General features: G+C 35.7%; 2 protein-coding genes across 5 annotated transcripts in view; both read left to right on the forward strand.

The window, feature by feature from the left end:
- The window catches only part of KLRK1 (killer cell lectin like receptor K1), a 264238-nt gene that overhangs the window by 109676 nt on the left and 129862 nt on the right, over positions 1 to 24700 (forward strand). The window lies entirely within an intron of this gene.
- Positions 1085 to 12587, forward strand: LOC112830125 (NKG2-A/NKG2-B type II integral membrane protein-like). Of its 2 annotated transcripts, XM_025879825.2 has the most exons (6): positions 1087 to 1351; positions 1754 to 1831; positions 2329 to 2382; positions 3122 to 3264; positions 10712 to 10818; positions 11050 to 12587. In XM_025879825.2, exons 1-6 carry the CDS (start codon positions 1165 to 1167, stop codon positions 11159 to 11161), a joined length of 681 nt encoding a protein of 226 aa, XP_025735610.1. In that variant the 5' UTR covers positions 1087 to 1164; the 3' UTR covers positions 11162 to 12587. The 2 variants fall into 2 exon arrangements, with proteins under 2 accessions (XP_025735611.1, XP_025735610.1); XM_025879826.2 differs by lacking the exon at positions 2329 to 2382 and having other exon boundaries at positions 1085 to 1351.

A 24700-nucleotide genomic window follows, 5' to 3' on the forward strand; every position in this document is an offset into this window, starting at 1 on the left:
ACTGAAAGATATTCCTATCTAATGGATTATGTTACATGCTCTAAAGGATATGAATCAGTAATGATACTGTGACTATTGTGTTAAAATACTTAAAATAACTAATATACTATTGAGATCTTAGAAAAGCTGGATGGAATATTAATTATGTGCATTATATTTTATATATATTTAATTCCCATTTGAGGTTAGTATAAACTAGGTGGCTAGACAGGAAGTAACTTCTTAAAGTTCATACTTTGTAAATTTGAGAGCCAGGAGTAATTCCAGATTTCACTGACTGAATACTTATTTCATTTATTAGAATTCCTCAAACAACTAAAGCTTCCTTACTGCCTATGACATTCATAGGTCTTTCTGGAAGTTTGTACCAACAGTGTTCTTTCATAAATGATCTACACTTTTACCTATCATTTTATGGTTTCATATCTTTACCATTAAATCTGTTGTCAATTTCTGTTGTTAAATAAGTACTTTTAAAAAAAATTTTGTTTTTTTGTTTTCATTATTGCTCAGGTTTTGGATGTTTACTGTGTCATATAACATTTTTCAACATATAAAATATTTCTTTTAAAATTTAATAATTTCTCAGAACTCCACAATTATTCAAAATAAAGACCACTTGATTGCACTACATGACCTTTTAGTAAAGAAATCTAAATCCCAAATAAAAGTCATTTACTACAGGAATTTCCTATGTGTGCAAAAACTAATATTCCCTAATCTAGGGGACTCCATTTAAAACTTGTCAAAAAAAAATGGTGCAGCATTTTCTTTCTAACACAGCATTTTAATATGAACCCAGTTATTCTAATAATGTTGACATGTTTCTGTGGAATCTGACCTTACATTAATAAGGACAATATTATTCATGAATTCTTTTCTTCTTCACTAATTTATCGCTTTACATTTTTCCAATCAATACTATTGTGTCAAACATAGAACATCATTGTAAAAACCACTTATTCTATCATGAAACCCTTCTTTAAAGCTCTAAGGAAACTAGTACCAGATTTTACATTGCCCAACTGCAAATGAGTACTATCACTCACCACACACTCCACCCAGTGTGACTGTCCTAGCAATCTTGTCATTACATACACTATTCATCAAGTCCTTCAGTGCGGTCCCATTCAGCACCGTGCCTGACACTACTCAGCTGCAGAGATGAATAACCAAGGAGTTACCTATGCAGAACTCAATCAGGTTAAGGGCTCAAAAAGACATCAAATGAAAGCTAAGGGCACTAAAAGTTCCATTTCAATAACTGAACAGGAAATAATCTATGCAGAATTAAATCTTCAAAATGCTTCTCAGGATCTTCAAGGGAATGGCAAGAATTACCCATGGAAAGGTAAAACAATACACACATAGTCTAACTGTTCTAGGATATGCAGTTGGGGTACAGGGGTGTAGGGAATGAGTAGGGAATGATCTCCCATATGTTTCATTTGTGAGGATCAGAGCATGGAGCTGGAATATAGTATTGTAATTGAAATCTGAGGACAAACCTTGTTCAAGTCTTATAATTCATGGTCTTTACCCAGTCTCATGGGGGTAATATATTTACTGCAAAGGTAATGGTGTATTCTGAGAGAAGATTACAATGGTAGTTACAGGTTTGGGGTCCAAATTTTTATATGTGATTCCCGGTGCGTTGTTGGGTCTTTTGTATGTAAATTTCCTAAATGATTATTTCCATCCATCTTTTCTCAGAATTTTCATTTCTCTTCCTACTATGTACCTTCACGTTCAGGAAAGCTTGTTGCTGGGATCTTGGGAATCATCTGCCTTGTCTTGATGTCCACTGTGGTCACAATAGCTGTTATTCTCTGTAAGTAAGTGTTTGAATGACTACAAGGGAATTTTTCACTTTAATGATCATCAGTGCCTCGAAATGTTGCACAATATTATGGAATTGTATTATCTCATTTTAATGCATGTTACTCTAAGTGTGGAATGGTTATTCTGAATTTGTCAAATGTAGAAATAACAGAATAATTATAAAGAGTATTACACATATATTCAAATTTCATAACTCAAATGCAAGCTATAGGAGAGACCTAATTGAGATATGCAAATTAATTCGTGAGATTGGTTAAACCAAATATTGTAAAAGACTGTGAGATCGGTTCTTTAAACTTTTGAATTATCTTTGCCCACATGTTCATTATTTATTCAATTTTTATGGATAAAATCTATTTTATTACAGAGTTTTCTCATTCTAAACAATACACCAAACTTCAAACTAAGAAACTCAAATCATAATGATTTACTTAGTGTAATATTAAGTTTTATTAAGTTTTATGAGGATTGCCTTAATTTTTCTAGTTCCTGAAGGACCAGTACAGAACAAAGCATCCTTGGAAACAAAGACCCAGAAAGGTAGAACATCATTTTCAAAATGATATTAGGATAATTTATATTTTATCTCTATCTTAAGCTAGACAAGGATGATAATAGATGCTTTTGGGGAAAATGAATTAGAATATTGCATAATAAATTTTCAGAAATAATGAATATAGGAGAGTATTACTTTTTATGCAACAGTATGAGGACATATTCATTTAAAATCACTGTACCCGGGGTGCCTAGATGGCTCAGTCAGTTAAGTGACTCTTGGTTTTGGCTCAGGTTTTGACCTCAGGATCCTGGGATTGAGCCCCATGTCAGCTCCATACTCAGCATGGACTCTGTTTGAGATTCTCTCTCCCTTTCCTTCTGCCCCTCCTGTTCGTGCTCTCTCTCATATAAATAAATAAATCTTAATAAAATAAAATAAAATAAAAGTCACCTACTCGTTGTTACCAATGGCCTCAAATTTCCACATGCTATAACACGATAAGAGATAAATCGTTATGCAATTCCCAAAAAGTGGTCTTGGTCAATGACTCAGAGCACATGTAGAGATGGACATTTTTGTATGTTTGCTTCATATGGGCACATAAATTATGGGGGGAAAGATTGACTCTTCTAGGAGTTTGTGTGTGTTCTGTTTTTTTTGTCAGCTTGTGAGGGTAAATTGATGTGTTATATACACATTTGTGTATATATAGGCAAGTTGTAAATTTGCAAGTTTTAATATTCAAAGCCTTTTGGATAATATCTCATAAACTTTCTCCAGCATTTCATTGTCCAAAAGATTGGATTACATATTCCAACAATTGCTATTACATTAGTACTGAAAGAAAATCATGGAATGAGAGCTGGTCATCCTGTGCTTCTAAGAGCACTAAACTGTTCCACCTGGATGATGAAGAGGAAATGGTGAGATTTCAAATGTTTTCAGATTTTATTAAAAGCTTATCATTTAATATTATATTTGTAGAGTTCATCCATATATTTGTACATATCTCTTGTTTATTTTAAAGTCTGTTACTATTCCATTGTTTGACTCTATATTTATATTTTATACTTTTAATGTATATTTTATAATTTCCAGTTCTTGCTTTTCAAAGAAAACCAGACTTCAATAAATGCTCTTTCACCTGAAATAACCTTACTTTTTTTTAACACATCAAGAAAACTAAATATATGAATGTGCACAATCATCACAAAATAGAATCACACAATTACAAATCAGATCATGAACGATAAGTTTAGAGCCTCTTTTAGCCCTGCCAATTTTAATAATGTGAAATATCTTATTTTTGGACTTTATATCGATGGAATCATGCAGTATGCATTTTTATGTGTGTCTCCTTTTGCTCTCATATTTGTAATCCAACTGTATTATCGCATTTGTCTATATTTTGTGAATTTTCACTGCTGCTGTCTTATATGAATATGACATTTAAAATCTGTTCTCAGAAATTTAGTTCCATTTTGGTGTGTGGATATTATGAATAATTATATAATGAAAGGCCTTTTCTCTGTCCTTTTCCACATGTATTTATAATAATTTATTATACATAACTACATAGTATATGGTATATTTCTAGAATGTAAGTATTGCATTTTTCATAATAAAATAATGTATAAGTATAACATTATAATTGTATTTACATATAATTATAACACATTTTTCTTCTAAGCATTAGTATGAAACTTCACAGTCATAGATATGTGTGTCTTTCAATATATTAAATTATCCCTACATTTATCTAGTGTATTGTGTAAATACACATTGTACAAATAGTCACTTGATCCAAAACTCTGTAGTCTCATAAAATTTAATACAATTAAGTTCTGGTGATTATATAATAGTATCATTTTTCTGGACTGGGAGTTATTAGGATATTCTCTTTGGCGAGAATATAAAGAGTTCAAGTGTGTCTCTTGCTCATTTCTCCTAGATGGTGTTTTCTTTTGTCTTCTTAGAAGTCCTCATCATGTTTTAAATACAAGCACTTTTTTGAGTTTATGAGATGGAAATAGCTGTATCTTGCATTCTTACTCCCCTACTGGAGTCTTTTAATGATCCGAATTTTAATGTTATCATGGTCCAATTTATCATTTTGGGTGTTAGTGATTATTTTGGACCTATTTCAGAAGTTACTCAAAATTTATGAATATAATTTCCTATATTACTTTCCTGGATTTACCTTTTTTTTGTTTCTTTAATTTTAACCTTTAGTTAGGGTTTATGATCCACTTGGAATTTATTTTTTGTGACGCTGTGTTTATGAGTCTGGGAGATAAAAGTGAAGGTTACACTTTTCTACATCATGACCTAATTGATGGAGCATAATTTACAACAGAGTAGATCTTTTCTTCATATAAAACTTTATACATATCAAGTTAGATATATGGCCATATGTGTTCTAATCTGCTTTATGTAAATAATATAGATATGAGATATCTCTGTATAAATAATTATATACACATATATCAGTCTACACAGTCTGTCACAGCACAGCACTTCGACTAAAATGTAGAGCCTTACCTTCCTTGATGTCCCTTTACTGTCTCATTTCTCCTAGAATTGTCTTAAATGTTTTCTACTTATATTGAGAATCACATGGATGTTATAATTTTGTTTCAACTGATGATTTTGCTTCAAATATCAAACAATTTAGACAACACAAGAGATGAAACAAATTCATTAGACCTAATGATAGTTTTATCTTTCTTTGGTTGTCTCCTTCTTCCTGATAATCCAAGATTCCCTCTGTTATCATTTAATTTCGGTTTAGATATTTCCCTTTAGCAGTTCTTTCAGAGTGCATCTGGTGGTGACACATTTTCTTAGTTTTCCTTTATCATAGACTGCCTTGATTTCCCCTGCTTTCCTGAGTGATATTTTTGCTAGGTAGTCAGTGATTTTTGATTGGAATAATGCACTTAGCTTCTACATTTTTTTTCTTTCTAGCATGCCTTTTTTCCATTGTCTTGACTGGAGAGAAAAAAACATTTTGGGGACTTTTGTCTGTACCCATTGGTGTCTGTGGTTTGCTCACCAGTCTGGGCTATGTGATAAAAGATAAATTCCAGGGCATTCACCGCCATGTCATTCCTTGGAGCTGGAGTGCCCAGTTCTGTCAGTTTGCTCATCACCTGTTTGAATCTTATGTTGTTTTGTATATAATGTCCAGGTGTTTTAGCTGTATTTGGTGGAAGAAATAGGGAACAGTATATCCTCTCCATCTTGCTGGAACAGGAATTCTGATATGTAGTGGTTTTAATATGAATGTTCCTAAGACTAATAGTGTTAAGCATCTTTCCCTGTACTTATTTGCCATCAATATAGGCTTTTTGGTGAAATATCTTGAAATATTTTGGTTATATTTTTACTTTTTGCTATGGTATTTTGAGAATTCTTTGTGTATCCTGGCAACAAGCATTTTATTAGATGTATGATTTGTAAATATTTCCTCTCAAGTCTATGACTTGTCTTTTTCTTCTCTTTAAAGAGCAGACATTATCTTAATGAACTACACTTCATCAATTTGTTCTTTTATGGGTCATGTTTTGTTGTTCTTTCTAAGAAATCTCTGCACAACTTTAGGTCAGGTGTTTTTTCTAATACATCTTCTTGAAAGTTTATTATTTATACTTATGGATGATCAATGTTTAGCATTTTTGTACATAGTATAAGGTATATATTGTTAATTTCATTTGATACTGAATTGTCTCCACAACATTTGTTCTAAGACTATACTTTATCCACAGAATGACTTTGCATCTTTGTTGAAATCTGCATTCCATATATGTGTGGGTATTAACTTTGCTCTTTCTCCTCAGTTTCTTTAATCTTGTATGTATTTTTATGTCAATCTATACTTTAAAAATCCTCCTTTTGTAAACAGTGCGTTTGTATTAGTTCTTTTTCAGAGTTATCATATCTATTCTAGATCTTTGCATGGATGTTTACTTTTTATTTCTATCAGTTTAATTTTTTTAAATTAAGAATGAAAATTAATTTTATCAGTTGCCTTCTGCATCAGAGAAATCACATCATTTGACCTTCTTTACTCTGCTAATGTGACAGATTAAGTTTATGTAATTTCACATGTAAATCCAACGTGGTATTGCTTCAGTAAATCTACTTATGTCATAGTCCATTATTTTTATATATTGTCAGAATCAGTTTATGATTGCCACTGACATGTAATTTCCTTTTTTTATTATTCCAAGAAAATGTACACAACACATATTTTATTAGACCTTTTTTCTACCTTATAAGGGTTTCTTTTTGGTTTTTAATTGGTATTTCATTTTTCTTTACTCATAAGCATCTAAATATTCTGTAACTGACTATGAAAAGCTTTCTGAATTACAGATTAAGTTATAGTAGAAGTTAAGACACTTCTGATATTTTTATTTCTTTTTGCTTTGGTTTTCACAAGTTGTATTTGGTAGGATTTTTTTTCAATTTTATGTCTCATTTTAAAGATATTTGTATATTTTCATAATATTCTCTTATGGTAATTTTATTGTGGTATAATGTACATACAGATGGTTGCACATGCAATACATGCCAACAACTGGCTGAATTTTCAAGTGTCACCATCATATGAATGAGAAAATGAATATTACCAGCTCTACAAAATGCCCCTTTCATGTTCTCACCTCCATTTACAAACATTTACATAAATAAAATCATACAGTATGCATATTTTATTTTTGGCATTTTCAGGGAAAGCTGAACATGTGTTCATTTGATACATTTATGTATTACTGATTGATTACTATGGTAATCTTAGATAATACCTTTCTCATGTTACATATTTATCACTTTTGTGGGTATTGAGAACAGCTAAGATTTAGTCTTAGCAACTTTGAAGTTTATAATACAGTAATGCTGATTATAATCACTATATTGTACATTAGACCTCCAGAACTTATTATGTTCTAGTTGTAACTTTGTATTCTTAAACATCTCCCCAATTCCCATTCCTCACAGTTCTTGGTAAATAGCATTATACTCTCTTTTTACAATTTCAGTGTTTCAGATTCTACATAAAGTAAGACCATACAGTATTGGTCTATACCTGTCTGATTTTTGTCACTTACATAATGCCTTCAAGATCCATCCATTTGTCACAAATGACAAGATCTCCTTTTCCATGACTGGAATATTTCATTGTGCATATATATGTGTGTGTGTGTGTGTGTGTGTGTATAAAACACCTTCTTATCTGTTGGCAGATACTTAGGTTCCTTCAATAATTAGGCCATTGTGAATAATGTTGCAATGAGCATGGGTGTGCAGTATACCTTTGAGATAATGATTTCAGTATTTAAATATATATGTAGGAGTGACATTACTGAATATAATGGTATTTTTATTTGTAATTGCTTGAAAAAAAGCTGTGCTATTTTCCATTGTGGCAGCACCAATTTACATTTCCTCCAAAGGATTTCCTTTCCTTCAGATCCTCACCAATATTCGCTTATGTTTTTGGAAAAAACAATTCTAACAGGTGTGAGGTGACATTTTATTGTGGCTTTGATTTGCATTTCCCAGATGATTAGTGATTTTGAGTACCTTTCTTATACCTATTGGCCATTTTTATGTCTTCAGAAAACTGTTACTCAGCCCTATGCCCATTTTGGAAATTGGATTATTTTCTTTGTTTTTATTGCATTGGTTGAGCTATTTATATATTTTAGATATTGGTCCCCTATCAGATATATGGTTTACAATATTTCTTCTGTTCTGTACATTGTTCTTCAAAACATTTTTCCAACTTTTTTGTTCTTTCCTTTGCTGCACACAAGCTCTTTAGTTTAATGTAGTCCCACTTTTCTCCTTTTTTTAAGATTTTATTTATTTATTAGAGAAAGAGAGCATGAGTGGGGGCGTGGGGACAGAGGGAGAAGCCGGCTTCCCGCTGAGCAGAAAGCCCGATGCAGGGCTCGATCCCAGCACCCTGGGATCAAGACCTGAGCCAAAGGCAGGCGCTTAACCAACTGAGCCACCCAGGCATCGGGACATATTTTTAAGTTATTGTTTCCGTGGGGGACACTGGTTCAGACTGGAGGGGCATAATATCGATAAGACAAAGTAATAAGAAGCTCTGTGCTCTCTTTTTCTCTAGAGAGAGAGAGCATGAGCGGGGGCAGTGGGGGCAGAGGGACAAGCCGACTCCCTGCTGAGCAGAGAGCCCCATGTGGGGCTCAATGGCAGGTGGAAGATATATCACCCATTTCATAATCTTCACACTGACTTGAGTCTCTCATGATCCACCTCGTTCCCTCAGGAGTATTTCTTTGTCTGTGTTTGCGTGTGTTCTTCAGTCATTTCATTATGTATTGAGTTGTGGATTTCTATGAGTTAATTCTATTATTAGTTTGCTGAGTCTCTGTGGTCCATAAATATTTTTAAATGATATTTAAGAAGTTGTTTATTCATTGTGACTTATGATTGTTTTTCTGCTTTCCTCCCCCCTGCTTATCTTCTCCTTCTCAAACTGTATTTAGAACTATGCTGGTTTTCCTGATATTGTTTTGAAGGTTTCTGAACTCTGTTAATTTTTCTTTTTCTTTCTCATTTTATGAGATGAATAAATTCTGTTATTCTTTCCTCGATTTCATCAATTTTTTCTACTGTATCTCAAATTCTCTGGAGAACCCATTTAGTGAATTTCATTTAGGTATACAATGATAAACTAAGAATTTCTCTGTGATTTATTCATATAGTTTTATTTCTCTATTGATATTTCCTATTTGCTATATTGCTGCCATCATGTTAATTTCATTATCTGAACTGTTTTCTTTCTAATTTCCATATATTTATAAACAGTACTTAAAGTACTTTTTTCTAGTAAATATAATATCTTATCCCAGTAGAAGTTTATATTGACCCATACATTCCCTTAGTGTAGAAGATATTTGCTGTTTCTTTTCATGTTTTTTTTAATCTTTTAGGTAGATATTTTTGATAATACAATTTAGTAAACATGCATTCTATTTCATATTCTTAGATTTATATTTTGTTTAAGTTGCGTACACTTTACTGCTGGATCTTTTTCCCTATAATCTCCCTGCTAATGTTTTTGTTCAGTGTTTCCAAATTCTTATTCTTTTAGCCTACTTTCCTAGGGATTGCCCTTGTGATTTTGTAGCTTAGATGTTACTTGCAAGTTTTTTTTTAAAAGACTGTGTTCCAGAACTGCAAGTTAGTAGGGCTTCCACCCTCTGCCATGTGATGTGTGTGTGTGTGTGTGTGTGTGAGTGTGAGAGAGGAGTGCTCACAACTTGAATATCAGTTCTCAAGTCTCCTTCTGCTTTTACTTTCTACTGGGTTCATCTTGGTCTCCTCTCCATGTGTATATATATTTTTTCCATCAGTCAAGAGTGTATAGGGAGCTCATGTCAACTCTTCTGTTGTACTTTCACTAACAGTATTTTTCCTATTATATTTAAAGGGGTCACAGTGCTTGACAGGAAAATTACTACCTCCAACTTTTTTTTTCTGGAATGAAAACAATTTTATTGTTACCTGAGAAAAAGTGCAGGAGAAATATTCCTAATGACCATGTAGCCTGTCCCCTTGGGCCAGACCAGGCCAGGAGACTTCCCTTACCTGCCTTTGAGCCCTGGGTCATTTGGGGTCTCACTGACTGTGCCCAAAGGCTGGAGAAGTCCACAAGAGTCTGGAGAGACAGCATCTGCAGTCATGACTCCAGAGGCTAAAGCAGGGTCCATGGGAAGTCACACCATTCAAGATCTAGGGTCTCTTGGGTCACAGCCCCGAGTCCGATGGAAAAAAACTCCACCCAGGCTCCCGGATCCAGGCCAGCGGGGCTGTCAACTGCTCCAGACACACATGGGTTCTCCTCATTCATTACCATGCAAAATCATCACGCTGCAGTGAAAAGTCAACGGGCTATTTCACTCCCTTCCCCGAGGTTAATCAAGTCTCCCCTGTGGCACCAGCACCATTGCTTTTGCAGCTTCTCCAAATTATAGAACCACAAGTTTCTGGATCACTGAGCTACGGCGGACAGATAGGCATGGGAACAGTGCTGGGCAAGAAGACTACAGATATGTTTTCTTCTTACTTGAATCTCTAGGAATCTTTTCAAAACATAGATATTTCACAAAATATTATTAACTTTTCATAAATTATCAGAACCCTGAAATCGTTACCTTTCTCAGGTTGTCCTCCTCACTTACTTACAAGATATTTTTATAACATGTCCAGTGTGTAATATTATATTAAAATTTGAAAGATTCTATAAAGTAAGAAAGAACTAACTGTGTTTGTTACTACAAATTCAAATAAGATCTCTTATTTGATTTCTAAAAAAAATTTGTTTTCTCATAGTGTTTGTTCAGCCTCCTCATTCGTTCTTCATGGATTAGTACAGTTTCCCAGAACATCAGTATTAATTCATTTGTGTGGCCAAAAGACTTGACCTTCTTTCCTAAAGTGTAAGTTTCTTGACAATTTTTGTATTTTATGCCTTAAGAGGACTAATCTTACAAAGAATAAGTGCAGTATGTGAACAATTCTATAACACATGTGTTAAAGTGTTTCTATAGAAAGATGATATGGAAAATATTCAGGTTTAGATGTACAGCTATTAGTCTAAATAAATTGTCCCTCAAAATATTGTGATTTATATTTTTAAGAGTAATGAGATATAATTCTCTGTATTTCAGGTTGTCAGTTTCTTCAGAGAGTGACAAGGATTGTCCATTTTTCAACTTTGACTCAAAGAAAATTTCTTTTGAACCCTGCTTAGATCGAAAAAAATATATTTGTAAGCGCTAGGCATTTTAGTTACCTAATTTTGGTATAATGTTATCTCACCATCTATAAAGAACATATATCTCATTTCTTCAAAAGCCATACAACTATTTTCTCAGAATATTTCCAAATATAATTTTTAGAGCAATTTTAGATTCACAACTAAATTAAGAGGAAGGTACAGAGCTGTCCTATATTATCCCTGTATGCACACGTGGATGGCCTCTCCCATTATCAGCATCACTCACTAGAATGCTTCATTTGTTACCAAGGATGAATCCACAGTGATGCATCAGAATCATGCCAAGTCCAAATTGTACCTGAGGTTTCACCTTTGGTGTTGTAGAACTTTTTTTTCAATCTTTATTTATATGAATGTAAAATATATATACCCAGGTACATATTATGCATTTCTTTAGCATTTGCTATTTAAATTATCGATAAATTACAGATCATAATATCAAGCACTGTCATTGTGAAGTCTTCAATAAGGTAATCAGTCCACTCATCTTTCCAAATGAATTGATTTGTCCTAGCCCTTAAAGGGCTGCAAATAAGAGTTGAACATCCCAGGGTGGTGTGGTTATCAGTCAGAATGAAAACTGGTCAGAAGACAGAAACCAGGGGAAGATTCATGTAAACAATTATGATCTATTTGTAAGGGAAACCCTACTAAGAAGACATGCTACTAAAATTAAAAATCATAAAGAGTTTCTTAGGGTTGAAGGAGAGTACACAAAGGAGAGCTCACTGGGCAGCCACGTCTACTCTCTGAAGATGGGATTTAGATGTCATTGAAGACAATGTGGCTACATACAGCTTCATGGCAGACATGCTCATGGGATTGGCCTGGGACAGAGCAATTCCATAATCTACACATGAACTTGGTGAAGTTGGATCTCAGGCTGTGACTGGCAAGCAGGAGGAACCCCTGCCAGACTGTTGGGAGGCATAGAACAAGGGAAGGAAACTTTGACTGCTCCTGGTGACAAAAACTTGCTAGAGGCTGAATAAATGCATAGGACCTCCTGATGCATGCAGGTGGCAACCAAGCCATAGCAGCCAAACACCCTGAAAACACCATGAAACCAGGAAAAAGAGCTTTTTCTGTTGCAGTGTTTCTCCATTGCCTTTTACCAACAAAACTCAACCTCATGGGGGCTGACAAGGAAGAGAAGTTTATAGGATCTAACTCCATTATCTGAGAACAGGGCATAGAGGGATGAGTAGATTTAGAGCTGAGGGTACTTATTGTTGATAAGCATTTAGGATTATCATGCAACAACCACAGAGTTGCTCTATAAGAGCTATTCACATCTGTCCCACATCCTCAGAGAATGGAATAAACAGCTATCTTTTGAATCACTTTTCTTATAGCACTATCAAAATTAGGTTCATTTTATGGTAGAGATTGTTTTTCTCAATCATTAATAACCAGTGTCCTTCACTACTTTTTCTTGTGTGTTGTTTTCCTTACCTGGATTTCAGATATTTTAGAAGACATCTTGTTTTATTAAATTCCCCAAGTCCCCACTTCTGTCACACTTACCCAGTCTAGAAAATACTTTGATGCAAAAAATAAAATGTTAAATAACGAAGAAAACAAGAATAAAACTATAAAGATATTGTGTAAGTCAAACAGCTAGTTATTGCCAGAACTCATGAGAAATTTAGTAATTTGATAATGATTCAGATATTTCTACCCTAGTTCAATTACAAGAGGGAGAGAGATTGAACTCAATTATTACTTGCAAATAAATTCATATTTCATATACATTTATCTCTTTGACATAGACATATTATTTTTTACACATATCCTTTTTTCTTAAGATTTTTAATTTATTTTTATGGCAGAGAGAGAGAGAGCACAAGCAAAGGGAGCAGCAGGTGGAGGGAAAGGGGGAAGAAAGCTCTCAGCTGAGCAGAGCTGGATGCAAGACTGGATCCCAGGACCCTGGGATCATGACCTGAGCTGAAGCAGAAGCTTAACCAACTGAGCCACCCAAGCACCCCTACACATATTCTTTATACTCTCTGCACTGATTCTTTACACCCTGATAGAGAAATTATATAAATATTCAAAATCAAACTCATATAATACATAAATGGTAGCTGTAACTAATTACTAAAGTTGTGCTATTTTATCCAAGATTGTACTCACATTGAAAAATAAGCATTTATTTCTCATTCACCAGTTTGTGCTTTGGTTGGATTTTAGTTGATTGAGGCTTGGCATGCCTGGGCTTGGCTCCAGAGTACAGATACAGCTCAGATCTTTATGATATATTTTATTCTTAGAAAAGCAGGCTACCTGTTATATGACATTTTATAGCAGAGATTAGTGGCTAGGAGAAATATGCTTCTTAATGCCTGGACTCTGAACTCATAAGCTTTCACAGTCCCACTCACATTATATTGTGAAAACAAGTCACATGGCTGAATTTATCACTGATTTTCTGCAAGGTGTACTCCTTTCGAAGTGCTCAAATGGAAGAAATGTATTTTTAATGAACAGTAACCTAATTTACCATAATAGCTATAGGAATATTTTTCTCATTATATTTCATGAGAGAAAAGCTTGTTTGTAAAAGAAAAATATTGGGAAATAGATGGAAAACTTAGGACTTCTGTAACTTCCCATCTAGTTTTTGATTCCTCTATGCCTAAATTCTTGTACTTTTGTACAGTAGTAAACATCATCATATAGATGCTTGCACCAGGATCCTTGATCAATTTACAAATGGGAATAAGTAGTACGGGGTAAAGTTTAAGGACATTGGCAATGAAATGAGGCCTCTTCAGTGTAATTTCTAAATGCAGACTCTAGGCTTGTGAGTCAGTTACATGACTGCTCTGGGTCAGTTTCCTGTCCTGGAAAATATGATAGATATAGTATCTTATTCACAGAGTTACTTAAAGATTATTTGAACGGTACCTCTTGGCAGACAAGTATTCACTAGATTAGACACTTTGACTTAAGAACTTGATGCTTTGTTTTCATCACCTGTAACGTGATGACCATAATTATAGCCACATCATAGGGCTGATCTAAGGAATCAAAAATATAATGCTTGAAGATCCTTAAAATACAGCCTAACCACATGATGTTCTTGCTATATGTGATATCTTCATATTTTTTTCAAATTTATTAAATAAAGACTGATTTCCAAGAAAACTGAAGCTCTAAAACTGTTCTTCCTTTCACCCATCCAATCTCTATTGTTACAATATATTAGTTTTACTGGACATCAGAAATATTATCTGACTTAACCACTTATCATATACATCAAAGATATTAGCATTTCATTTTAAATTTTTTTTCAATATTTAGTGGCTTTTATTAATTTCTTTTGGGTTCCTCTGTCATTCTTTTTTTATGTCATTAGTTTTGTCTTTTTTAAAATTATTTAAATTCGGGGCACCTGGGTGGCTCAGTTGGTTAAGCGACTGCCTTCGGCTCAGGTCATGATCCCAAGGTCCTGGGATCGAGTCCCACATCAGACTCCCCCCTGCTCGGCGGGGAGCCTGCTTCTCCCTCTGCCTCTGCCTGCCACTCCCCCTGCTTGTGCTTTCTCTCTCTCTCTGTCAAATAAATAAATAAAATCTTTAAAAAAAATAAAATTATTTAAATTCAATTAACATATTGTGTATTATTAGTTTTAGAGGTAGAGTTCAGTGATTCATCAGTCTTATATAATACCCAGTGCCCTTATATCACATGCCCTACTTAATGTACATCACCCAGTTGCCCCATCTCACCACCCCCACTCAGTTTGTTTCTTATGCTTAAGAGTATCCTATAATTTATCTCCCTCTCTGATTTTATCGTGTTTTATTCCCACCTTCCCCTATGATCTTCTGTTTTGTTTCTTAAATTCCACATATGAGTGAGATCATATGATAATTGTCTTTCTCTGATTGACTTATTTTGCTTAGCATAACGCCCTCTAATTCCATCCATGTTGTTGCAAATGGCAAGATTTCATTTTTTTGATGACTGAGTACTATTCCATTGTATGTAAATACCACATTTTCTTTATCTGTTCATCTACAAATCTGGGTTCTTTCCATACTTTAGCTATTGTGGAAATTGCTGATCTAAACATTGGGGTGCAGGTGCCCCTTTGGATCACTGTATTTGTATCTTTCGGGTAAATACCCAGTAGTACAATTGCTGGGTTGTAGGGTAGCTCTATTTTCAACTTCTTGAGGAACCTCCATACTGTTTTCCAGAGTGGCTGCACCAGCTTGCATTTCCACCAACAGTGTAAGAGGGTTCCGCTTACTTTGCAACCTCACCAACATCTGTCCTTTACTGACTTATTAATTTTAGCTATTCTGACTGGGGTGAGGTGGTATCTCATTGAGGTTTTGATTTGTATTTCCCTGATGCCGAGTGATGTTAAGTATTTTTTCATGTGTCTGTTGGCCATTTGCATATCCACTTTGGTGAAATGTCTGTTCATGTCCTCTGCCCATTTATTGACTGGATAAATTGTTCTTAGGGTTTTGAGTTTGATAAGTTCTTTATAGATTTTGGAAACTAGCTCTTTATCTGATAAGACATTTACAAATATCTTCTCCCATTCTATCAGTCGTCTTTTGGTTTTGTGGACTGTTTCCTTTGTTGTTCAAAAAGATATTTACATTTTAAAACAGGGTTTTAGAAAAATTCAATACATGTCCTGTATGGACACTAAACAAGAATAAGCCTTTTTGGACATACATTTACATTTTTGAAATCAAGTTGCAATTACTGTTCTTTCTCTTATTGGTCAAGAATCCCAGTCTCCTCATCCAATGTGTTACTTTTGACATATAAATAGTTGTCTCTTTTGGAATTGAAGACATTTTTAAAGGGGTTGTCAAGGTTTGACAAGATAGTCTGTTTGGTTCCTAGATTTGGGGAACCTACTGGGGCCTAGGGGAAGAAGACACTGGAATGTCTTTTTCCTTCCAGTGTTGAGTATCCCATCCACACATATGTATTTCTTACCATGGGGAATGGAGAAAAGTAAGAGAGAAGCTGCTTAATATTAACATTCTGATGTGGCACACCTCCCAATTTTCTCCCAGAGTATTTTTACATATCTACACGCTTCTTAAAAAGGTGCTTAGTGTTTTAATGTACCCCTAAGAAGAAATGGGAAATCTTTGGTAGAGTGAGCATAAGTGGAGGATCCACCAAAAGCACTTCTTGCACTGCAGGCTTGCTGGTGATGGATGTTCTGAGTAGTTGTTTGAAAATGTCTTAATTTGGGGCACCTGGGTGGCTCAGTTGGTTAAGCGACTGCCTTTGGCTCAGGTCATGATCCTGGAGTCCCGGGATCGAATCCCACATCGGACTCCCAGCTCAGCAGCGAGTCTGCTTCTCCCTTTGACCCTCTTCCCTCTCGTGCTCTCTATCTCTCATTCTCTCTCTCTCAAATAAATAAATAAAATCTTTAAAAAAAAAAGAAAATGTCTTAATTTACCTTCGTTGTGGAAGACTATTAATGGTATTGAATTCTGGGTTGGCAGGGTTTTTTACGTGAGATGAATATTGTATTATCTCCTACATTTTATTATTTCTAATGAACTTCTAGGCATATAAAATGTTGTTATTCTTTCATTGCTTTCAATATTTTCTATCTGTTTCACAAGTATGACTACAATGTGCCCACATGTGATTTAGTTTTATTTTTTTATTTGGGTTTTGCTGGGCTTCCTGAATTTAACTTGGTGTTTTTCAACAAATTTGAAAAAGCTTCAGCCATTACTTCTTCAAATAACCTTCTGCTAATGGTTTCCCTCTCCTTTTAAGTTCCTAATTATACATGTCATAACTTTTGATATTATCACATTGCTCTCTCTTGTAAAAATTATTTTTGATCCCCTCTCAGATTCCATTATTATTTTTATCCAGTTCAGAATATTTGAGGGGACAAAAGCTAGATATTTACATATTGCCTTAGGAGGAACCACAAAGAACCAATGGTTATAATTAAGAGCAGAACAACACATTTTAAATTCTAAACTCTTATTTTATTTGTAAATTTACACTCATTAATTATCAGAAAATAAATTTTCAGATTAATTAATTTGGTACGTGAGATTGGACTGACACAACATTGTCCTTTTTGCATTTTCTTTGGAACTGAGTTCCTGCAAAGAATACACTTTCAGCTCTGCTGCAACAACAGTACATTATAAAAGGGCACCATCTTCCTCTGAATTTAGTACTGAAATGAGTAATGTTTAAGTCTGGGATCTAGAATAACAAGGACGTTATGTTCAACACCTAATGGGTATTCTCAGAAAGTTATATATGGAGAAAATTACCATATTGATCACTATAACCCTGACTTCTCTGAAGCCATTTCTTTCTTTCCTTTTATTTATTATTATTTTTTTTTAATATTCAGGGGTAAAACTTAGTGATTCATCAGTTGCATATAACACCCACTGCTCATTACATCAAGTTCCCTTCTTAATACTCATCAAACAATTAACTCTTCCCCCCATCCACCTCCCCTCCAGCAACCCTCAGTTTGTTTCCTAGAGTCAAGAGTCTCTTATGGTTTGCCTTCATCTCGATTTTCATCTTATTTTATTTTTCCTTCCTTCCTCTATGTTCATATCTTTTGTTTCTTAAATTCCATATATGAGTGAAATCATATGGTATTTGTATTTCTCTGAATGACTTATTTTGCTTAGCATAACACCCTCTAGTTCCATCCCTGTTGTTGCAAATGGCAAGATTTCATTTTTTGATGGCTGAGTAGTATTCCATTGTATATAAATACTATGTCTTCTTTTTTAAAAAATTTTATTATGTTAATCACCATACATTACATAATTAGTTTTTGATGTAGTGTTCCATGATTCATTGTTTGTGTATAACACCCAGTGTTCCATGCAGAATGTGCCCTCTTCAATATCCATCACCAGGCTAACCCATCCTCCCACTGCCCTCCCCTCCAGAATCCTCAGTTGGTTTTTCAGAGTCCATCGTCTCTCATGGTTCATCTCCCTCTCCAATTTCCCCCCTTCATTCTTCCCCTCCTGCTATCTTCTTCATCTTCTTTTTTTAATTAAACATATAATGTATTATTTGTTTCAGAGGTACAGATCTGTAATTCAACAGTCTTGCACAATTCACAGTGCTCACCGTAGCACATACCCTCCCCAATGTCTATCACCCAGCCACACCATCCCTCCCACCCCCACCACTCCAGCAACCCTCAGTTTGTTTCCTGAGATTAAGAATTCCACATATCAGTGAGGTCATATGATACATGTCTTTCTCTGATTGACATTTCACTCAGCATAACACCCTCCAGTTCCATCCGCATCATTGCAAATGGCAAGATCTCATTCTTTTTGATGGCTGCATAATATTCCATTGTGTGTGTTTGTGTGTGTGTGTGTGTGTGTGTGTGTATAACACATCTTCTTTATCTATTCATCTGTCGATGGACATCTTGGCTCTTTCCATAGTTTGGCTATTGTGGACATTGCTGCTATAAACATTGGGGTGGACATACCCCTTCGGATCCCTACATTTGTATTTCTGGGGTAAATACCCAAAGTGCAATTGCTGGGTCGTAGGGTAGCTCTATTTCCAAATTTTTGGGGAATCTCCATATAGTTTTCTAGAGGGGTTGCACCAGCTAGAGTTCCCACCAACAGTTTAGGAGGGTTCCCCTTTCTCCGCATCCCTGCCAACATCTGTCGATTCCTGACATGTTAATTTTAGCCATTCTGACTGGTGTGAGGTGATATCTCATTGAGGTTTTGATTTGGATTTCCCTGATGCTGAGCGATGTTGAGCACTTTTTCATGTGTCTGTTGGCCATTTGGATATCTTCTTTGGAAAAATGTCTGTTCATGTCTTCGACCCCTTTCTTGATTGGATCATTTGTTCTTTGGGTGTTGAGTTTGATAAGTTCTTTATAGATTTTGGATACTAGCCCTGTATCTGATATGCCATTTGCAAATATCTTCTCCCATGCTCTCAGTTGTTTTTTGGTTTTGTTGACGGTTTCTTTTGCTGTGCAAAGGCTTCTTATCTTGATGAAGTCCCAATAGTCCATTTTTGCCCTTGCATCCCTTGCCTTTGGTTATGTTTATAGGAAGAAGTTACTGCGGCTGAGATCGAAGAGGTTGCTGCCTGTGTTCTCCTTTAGGATTTTGATGGACTCCTGTCTCACATTTAGGTCTTTCAACCATTTGGAGTCTATTTTTGTGTGTGGTGTAAGGAAATGGCCCAGTTTCATTCTTCTGCATGTGGCTGTCCAATTTTCCCAACACCATTTGTTGAAGAGACTGTCTTTTTGCCATTGGACATTCTTTCCTGCTTGGTCAAAGATGAGTTGACCATAGAGTCGAGGGTCCATTTCTGGGCTCTCTATTCTGTTCCATTGATCTATGTGTCTGTTTTTGTGCCAGTACCATACTGTCTTGATGATGACAGCTTTGTAATAGAGCTGAGAGTCTGGAATTGGAATGCCACCAGCTTTGCTTTTCTTTTTCAACATTCCTCTGGCTGTTCGGGGTCTTTTCTGGTTCCATACAAATTTTAGGATTATTTGTTCCATATCCTTGAAAAAAGTGGATGGTATTATGATGGGGATTGCATTGAATGTGTAGATTGCTCTAGGTAGCATTGACATCTTCACAATATTTGTTCTTCCAATCCATGAGCATGGAACGTTTTTCCATTTCTTTGTGTCTTCCTCAATTTCTTTCATGAGTATTTTATAGTTTTCTGAGTACAGAAACTTTGCCTCTTTGGTTAGATTTATTCCTTAGGATCTTACGGTTTTGGGTGCAATTGTAAATGGGATCAACTCCTTAATTTCTCTTTCTTTTGTCTTGTTTTTGGTGTATAGGAATGCCACTGATTTCTGTGCATTGATTTTATATCCTACCACTTTACTGAATTCTTGTATGAGTTCTAGCAGTTTTGGGGTGGAGTCTTTTGGGTTTTCCACATAAAGTATCATATCATCTGCAAAGAGTGAGAGTTTGACTTCTTCTTTGCCGATTTGGATGCCTTTGATTTCTTTTTGTTGTCTGATTGCTGTGGCTAGGACTTCTACTATGTTGAATAGCAGTGGCGATAGTGGACATCCCTATCGAGTTCCTCACCTTAGGGGAAAGCTCTCAGTTTTTCCCCATTGAGAATGATATTCGCTGTGGGTTTTTCATAGATGGCTTTCATGATATTGAGGTATGTGCCCTCTATCCCTATACTCTGAAGAGTTTTGATCAAGAAAAAAGGCTATACTTTGTCAAATGCTTTTTCCGCATCTATCAAGAGGATCGTATGATTCTTGTTCTTTCTTTTGTTGATATATTGTATCACGTTGATTGATTTGTGGATGTTGAACCCACCTTGCAGCCCAGGGATAAATCGCACTTGGTCATGGGTAATATTCTTTTTAATGTACTGTTGGATCCTATTGGCTAGTATTTTGGTGAGAATTTTTGCATCCATGTTCATCAAGGATATTTGTCTGTAATTCTTTTTGATGGGGTCTTTCTCCGGTTTTGGGATCAAGGTAATGGTGGCTTCATAAAACGAGTTTGGAAGTTTTCCTTCCATTTCTATGTTTTTGGAATAGTTTCAGAAGAATAGGTATTAATTCTTCTTTAAAGGTTTGGTAGAATTCCCCTGAGAATCCATCTGGCCCTGGGCTTTGTTTTGATGGGAGATTTTTGATGACTGCTTCAGTTTCCTTAGTGGTTATAGGTCTGTTCAGGTTTTCTATTTCTTCCCGGTTCAGTTTTGGTAGTTGATACATCTCTAGGAATGCATCCATTTCTTCCAAGTTATCTAATTTCCTGGCATATAGTTGCTCATAATATGTTCTTATAATTGATTGCATTTCTTTGGTGTTGGTTGTGGTCTCTCCTCTTTCATTCATGATTTTATTTATTTGGGTCATTTCTCTTTTCTTTTTGATAAGTCTGCCCAGAGGTTTATCAATCTTGTTAATTCTTTCAAAGAACCACCTCTTAGTTTCGTTGATCTGTTCTACTGTTCTTTTGGTTTCTATTTCATTGATTTCTGCTCTGATCTTTATTACTTCTCTTCTCCTGCTGGGTTTAGGCTTTATTTGCTGGTTTTCCCTAGCTCCTTTTGGTGTAGGGTTCGGTGGTGTATTTGAGACCCTTCTTGTTTCTTGAGAAAGGCTTGTATTGCTATATACTTTCCTCTTAGGACTGCCTTTGCTGTATCCCAAAGATTTTGAACAGTTGTGTTTTCATTTTCATTGGTTTCCATGAATTTTTTTAACTCTTCTTTAATTTCCTGGTTGACTCATTCATTCTTTAGTAGGATGCTCTTTAGCTTCCATGTATTTGAGTTCTTTCTGAGTTTCCTCTTGTGATTGAGTTCTAGTTTCAAAGCATTGTGGTCTGAAAACATGAAGGGAATGATCCCAATCTTTTGGTACCAGTTGAGACCTGATTTGTGACCTAAGATGTGATCCATTCTGGAGAATGTTCCATGGGTCCTAGAGAAGAATGTGTATTCCGTTGCTTTGGGATGGAATGTTCTGAATAATCTGTGAAGTCCATTTGGTCCAGTGTTTGATTTAAAGACTTTATTTCCTTGTTAATCTTTTGCTTAGATGATCTGTACATTTCAGTGAGGGGGGTGTTAAAGTCCCCCACTATTATTGTATTGTTGTCAATGTGTTTCTTTGCTTTGGTTATTAATTGCCTTATATAATTGGCTACTCCCATGTAGGAGCATAGATATTTACAATTGTTAGATCTTCTTGTTGGATAGACCCTTTAAGTAGGATATAGTGTCCTTCCTCATTCTTATTACAGTCTTTGGTATAAAATCTAATTTGTCTAATATAAGGATTGCCACCCCAGCTTTCTTTTGGTGTCCATTAGCATGGTAAATGGTTTTCCACCCCCTCACTTTCAATCTGGGGGTGTCTTTGGGTCTAAAATGAGTCTCTTGCAGACAGCATATTGATGGGTCTTGTTTTTTAATCCAGTCTGATAGACTATGTCATTTGATTAGGGCATTTAGCCCATTTACATTCAGGGTAAGTATTGAAAGATATGAATTTAGTGCCATTGTATTGCCTTAAGGTGACTGTTATGGTATATTGTCTGTGTTCCTTTCTGGTCTATGCTGCTTTTAGGCTCTCTTTTTGCTTAGAAGACCCCTTTCAATATTTCCTGTAGGGCTGGTTTCGTGTTTGCAAATTCCTTTAGTTTTTGTTTGTCCTGGAAGCTTTTGATCTCTCCTTCTATTTTCAATGACAGCCTAGCTGGATATAGTATTCTTGGCTGCATATTTTTCTCCTTACTGCTCTGAAGATATCATTCTAGTCCTTTCTGGCCTGCCAGGTCTCTGTGGATAGGTCTGTTGCCAATCTAATGTTTCTACCATTGTAGGTTACAGATCTCTTCTCCCGAGCTGTTTTCAGGGTTTTCTCTTATCTCTGAGACTTGTAAGTTTTACTATTAGATGTTGGGGTGTTGACCTATTTTTATTGATTTTGAGAGGGGTTCTCTGTGCCTCCTGGATTTTGATGCCTGTTTCCTTCCTCACATTAGGGAAGTTCTCTGCTATTATTGCTCCAATATGCCTTCTGCCCCTCTCTCTCTTTCTTCTTCTTCTGGGATCCCAATTATTCTAATGTTGTTTCGTCTTATCGAATCACTTATCTCTCGAATTCTGCCCTCATGATCCAGTAGTCGTTTATCTCTCTTTTTCTCAGCTTCTTTATTTTCCATCATTTGGTCTTCTATATCACTGATTCTCTCTTCTGCCTCATTTTTCCTAGCAGTTAATGCCTCCATTTTTTATTGCACCTCATTAATAGCCTTTTTGATTTCAACTCGGTTAGATTTTAGTGCTTTTATTTCTCCAGAGAGGGTTTATCTAATAATTTCCATGCTTTTTTCAAGCCCAGCTAGTATCTTTAAAATCATCATTCTTAACTCTAGGTCTGACATTGTACTAATGTCCGTATTGAGTAGGTCCCTGGCTGTCCATACTGCGTCCTGTTCTTTTTGTTGAGGTGATTTTTTCCATCTTGTCATTTTGTCTAGAGGAGAATAGATGAATGAGAGAACAAACTGCTAAGCGGGTAACAACGTCTCCAGAAAAATATACTCTAAACAAACCAGAAAAGACCTGAAATCAGGGGAAAAGAAAGGGAAATAAAGAAAAAAGAAAGGAAAAGAGAAAGAAAAAGATAAAGATAAAAACAAACAAAAACAAAACAAAACAGAATATGATCAGATATGATCAGGCTGGTGCATAAATCAGTGCCACATACTAGATTTTGGTGTATTTTGGTCTGTTAGAAGAAAGTGCCCCCCAAAATTTTAAAGGAAAACTTACATATGTACAAAAATAAGTGTTGATACAATGAAGAGATGGAATATGAATGTAAAGATAAAAATTATAAAAAAAGGAATTTATAAGATAAGAAGTTTTTGAAAAAAGAAACAAGAGGATTTAAAAAGAAATAAAGAAAAAAAAGAAAGGGAGAGAATGTGATCGGGCAGGAGACTAGAAAAAAGCCATACACTAGAGATTTAGGGTATATTTTGATTTGTTAGAAGAAACTGTATCTCAGAATTTTAAAGAGAGAACAACTCATATATATATATATATATGTATATATATATATATATATATATATATATATATATATATATATGTGCCAAAAGTAAGGTTAACTACTATGAAGTGATAGAATATGACTGTAAAAATGTAAAGTAAAATGTTTTTTTAAAAAAGGGATTGATAAAATGTTGGTTGAAAAAGGGAAAAATAAAAATAAAAAAAAGACAATTAAAAAAATAAACTTTGAAAAACTAAAGAATCATGGTAAAAAAGCCATGGATTCTATGTGCAGTATTCCCCTAGCGCTGGAGTTCTGCCATTCTCATTGATAGGTAAACTTGGTGTTGGTTGACTATTCTTGCTGATCTTCTGGGGGAGCGCCCTGTTGCCATGGTTCCCAAATGTCTTTGCCCAAGGCAGAATTGCCCCCCCCTTGCCAGGTTGGGGCTACGTAATCTGCTCAGGTTTGCTCTTGGGAGCTTTTGTTCCCTGCAAGGTTTCCGTACAGCTCTGGAGGACGAAAGTGAAAATGGTGGCCTCCCAATCTCTGCCCCAGAGGAGCCAAGAACTTGGGGCCCCACTCCTCAGTGAGCCCCATAGAAAAGCAGTCAATCACTCCCGTTTTCCTGGTCTCCAGCTGTACACTGTGCTCACCCGGCCTGTGACCGAGTGTTTCTATCTTTGGCACCCGACCCCATGTGGAGTCTCCAAACCCAGCAGATCCCTGTGGTGCGCTCCCGTGCCACTCTTCCCAGGGGAGGAATGTGAGTCTCCCCTGATCTGCCGCTTCTTGGGTCCCTGCTGGAGGAGCAGTGGCCCGACTGTGCTGCGGATCATGGTTTATGGCAACCCCGAGCTGAGAGCCCACTCCTCGGCTCCATCTCTGCAGCTGGCCTCCCCACTCCAATACCTGGGAGCTCTGCCGCACTCAGGCACCCCCGGTCTTTCTGTGACCCCGAGGGTCCTGAGATCAC

Source organism: Callorhinus ursinus, unplaced genomic scaffold, assembly GCF_003265705.2.
Source record: "Callorhinus ursinus isolate GAN/ISIS: 27379988/994484 unplaced genomic scaffold, GSC_fseal_2.0 scaffold27, whole genome shotgun sequence".
NCBI classification, from domain to species: Eukaryota; Metazoa; Chordata; class Mammalia; order Carnivora; family Otariidae; genus Callorhinus; species Callorhinus ursinus.

Excerpts from the sequence above, each read along its gene's own strand:
- LOC112830125 (XM_025879825.2), top strand. The coding sequence starts at position 1,165 with ATGAATAACCAAGGAGTTACCTATGCAGAACTCAATCAGGTTAAGGGC. Across the intron at positions 1,352-1,753 it reads CAAGAATTACCCATGGAAAG|GAAAGCTTGTTGCTGGGATC; the intron begins GTAAAACAATAC and ends CTTCACGTTCAG. Across the intron at positions 10,819-11,049 it reads TTGACCTTCTTTCCTAAAGT|GTTGTCAGTTTCTTCAGAGA; the intron begins GTAAGTTTCTTG and ends TCTGTATTTCAG.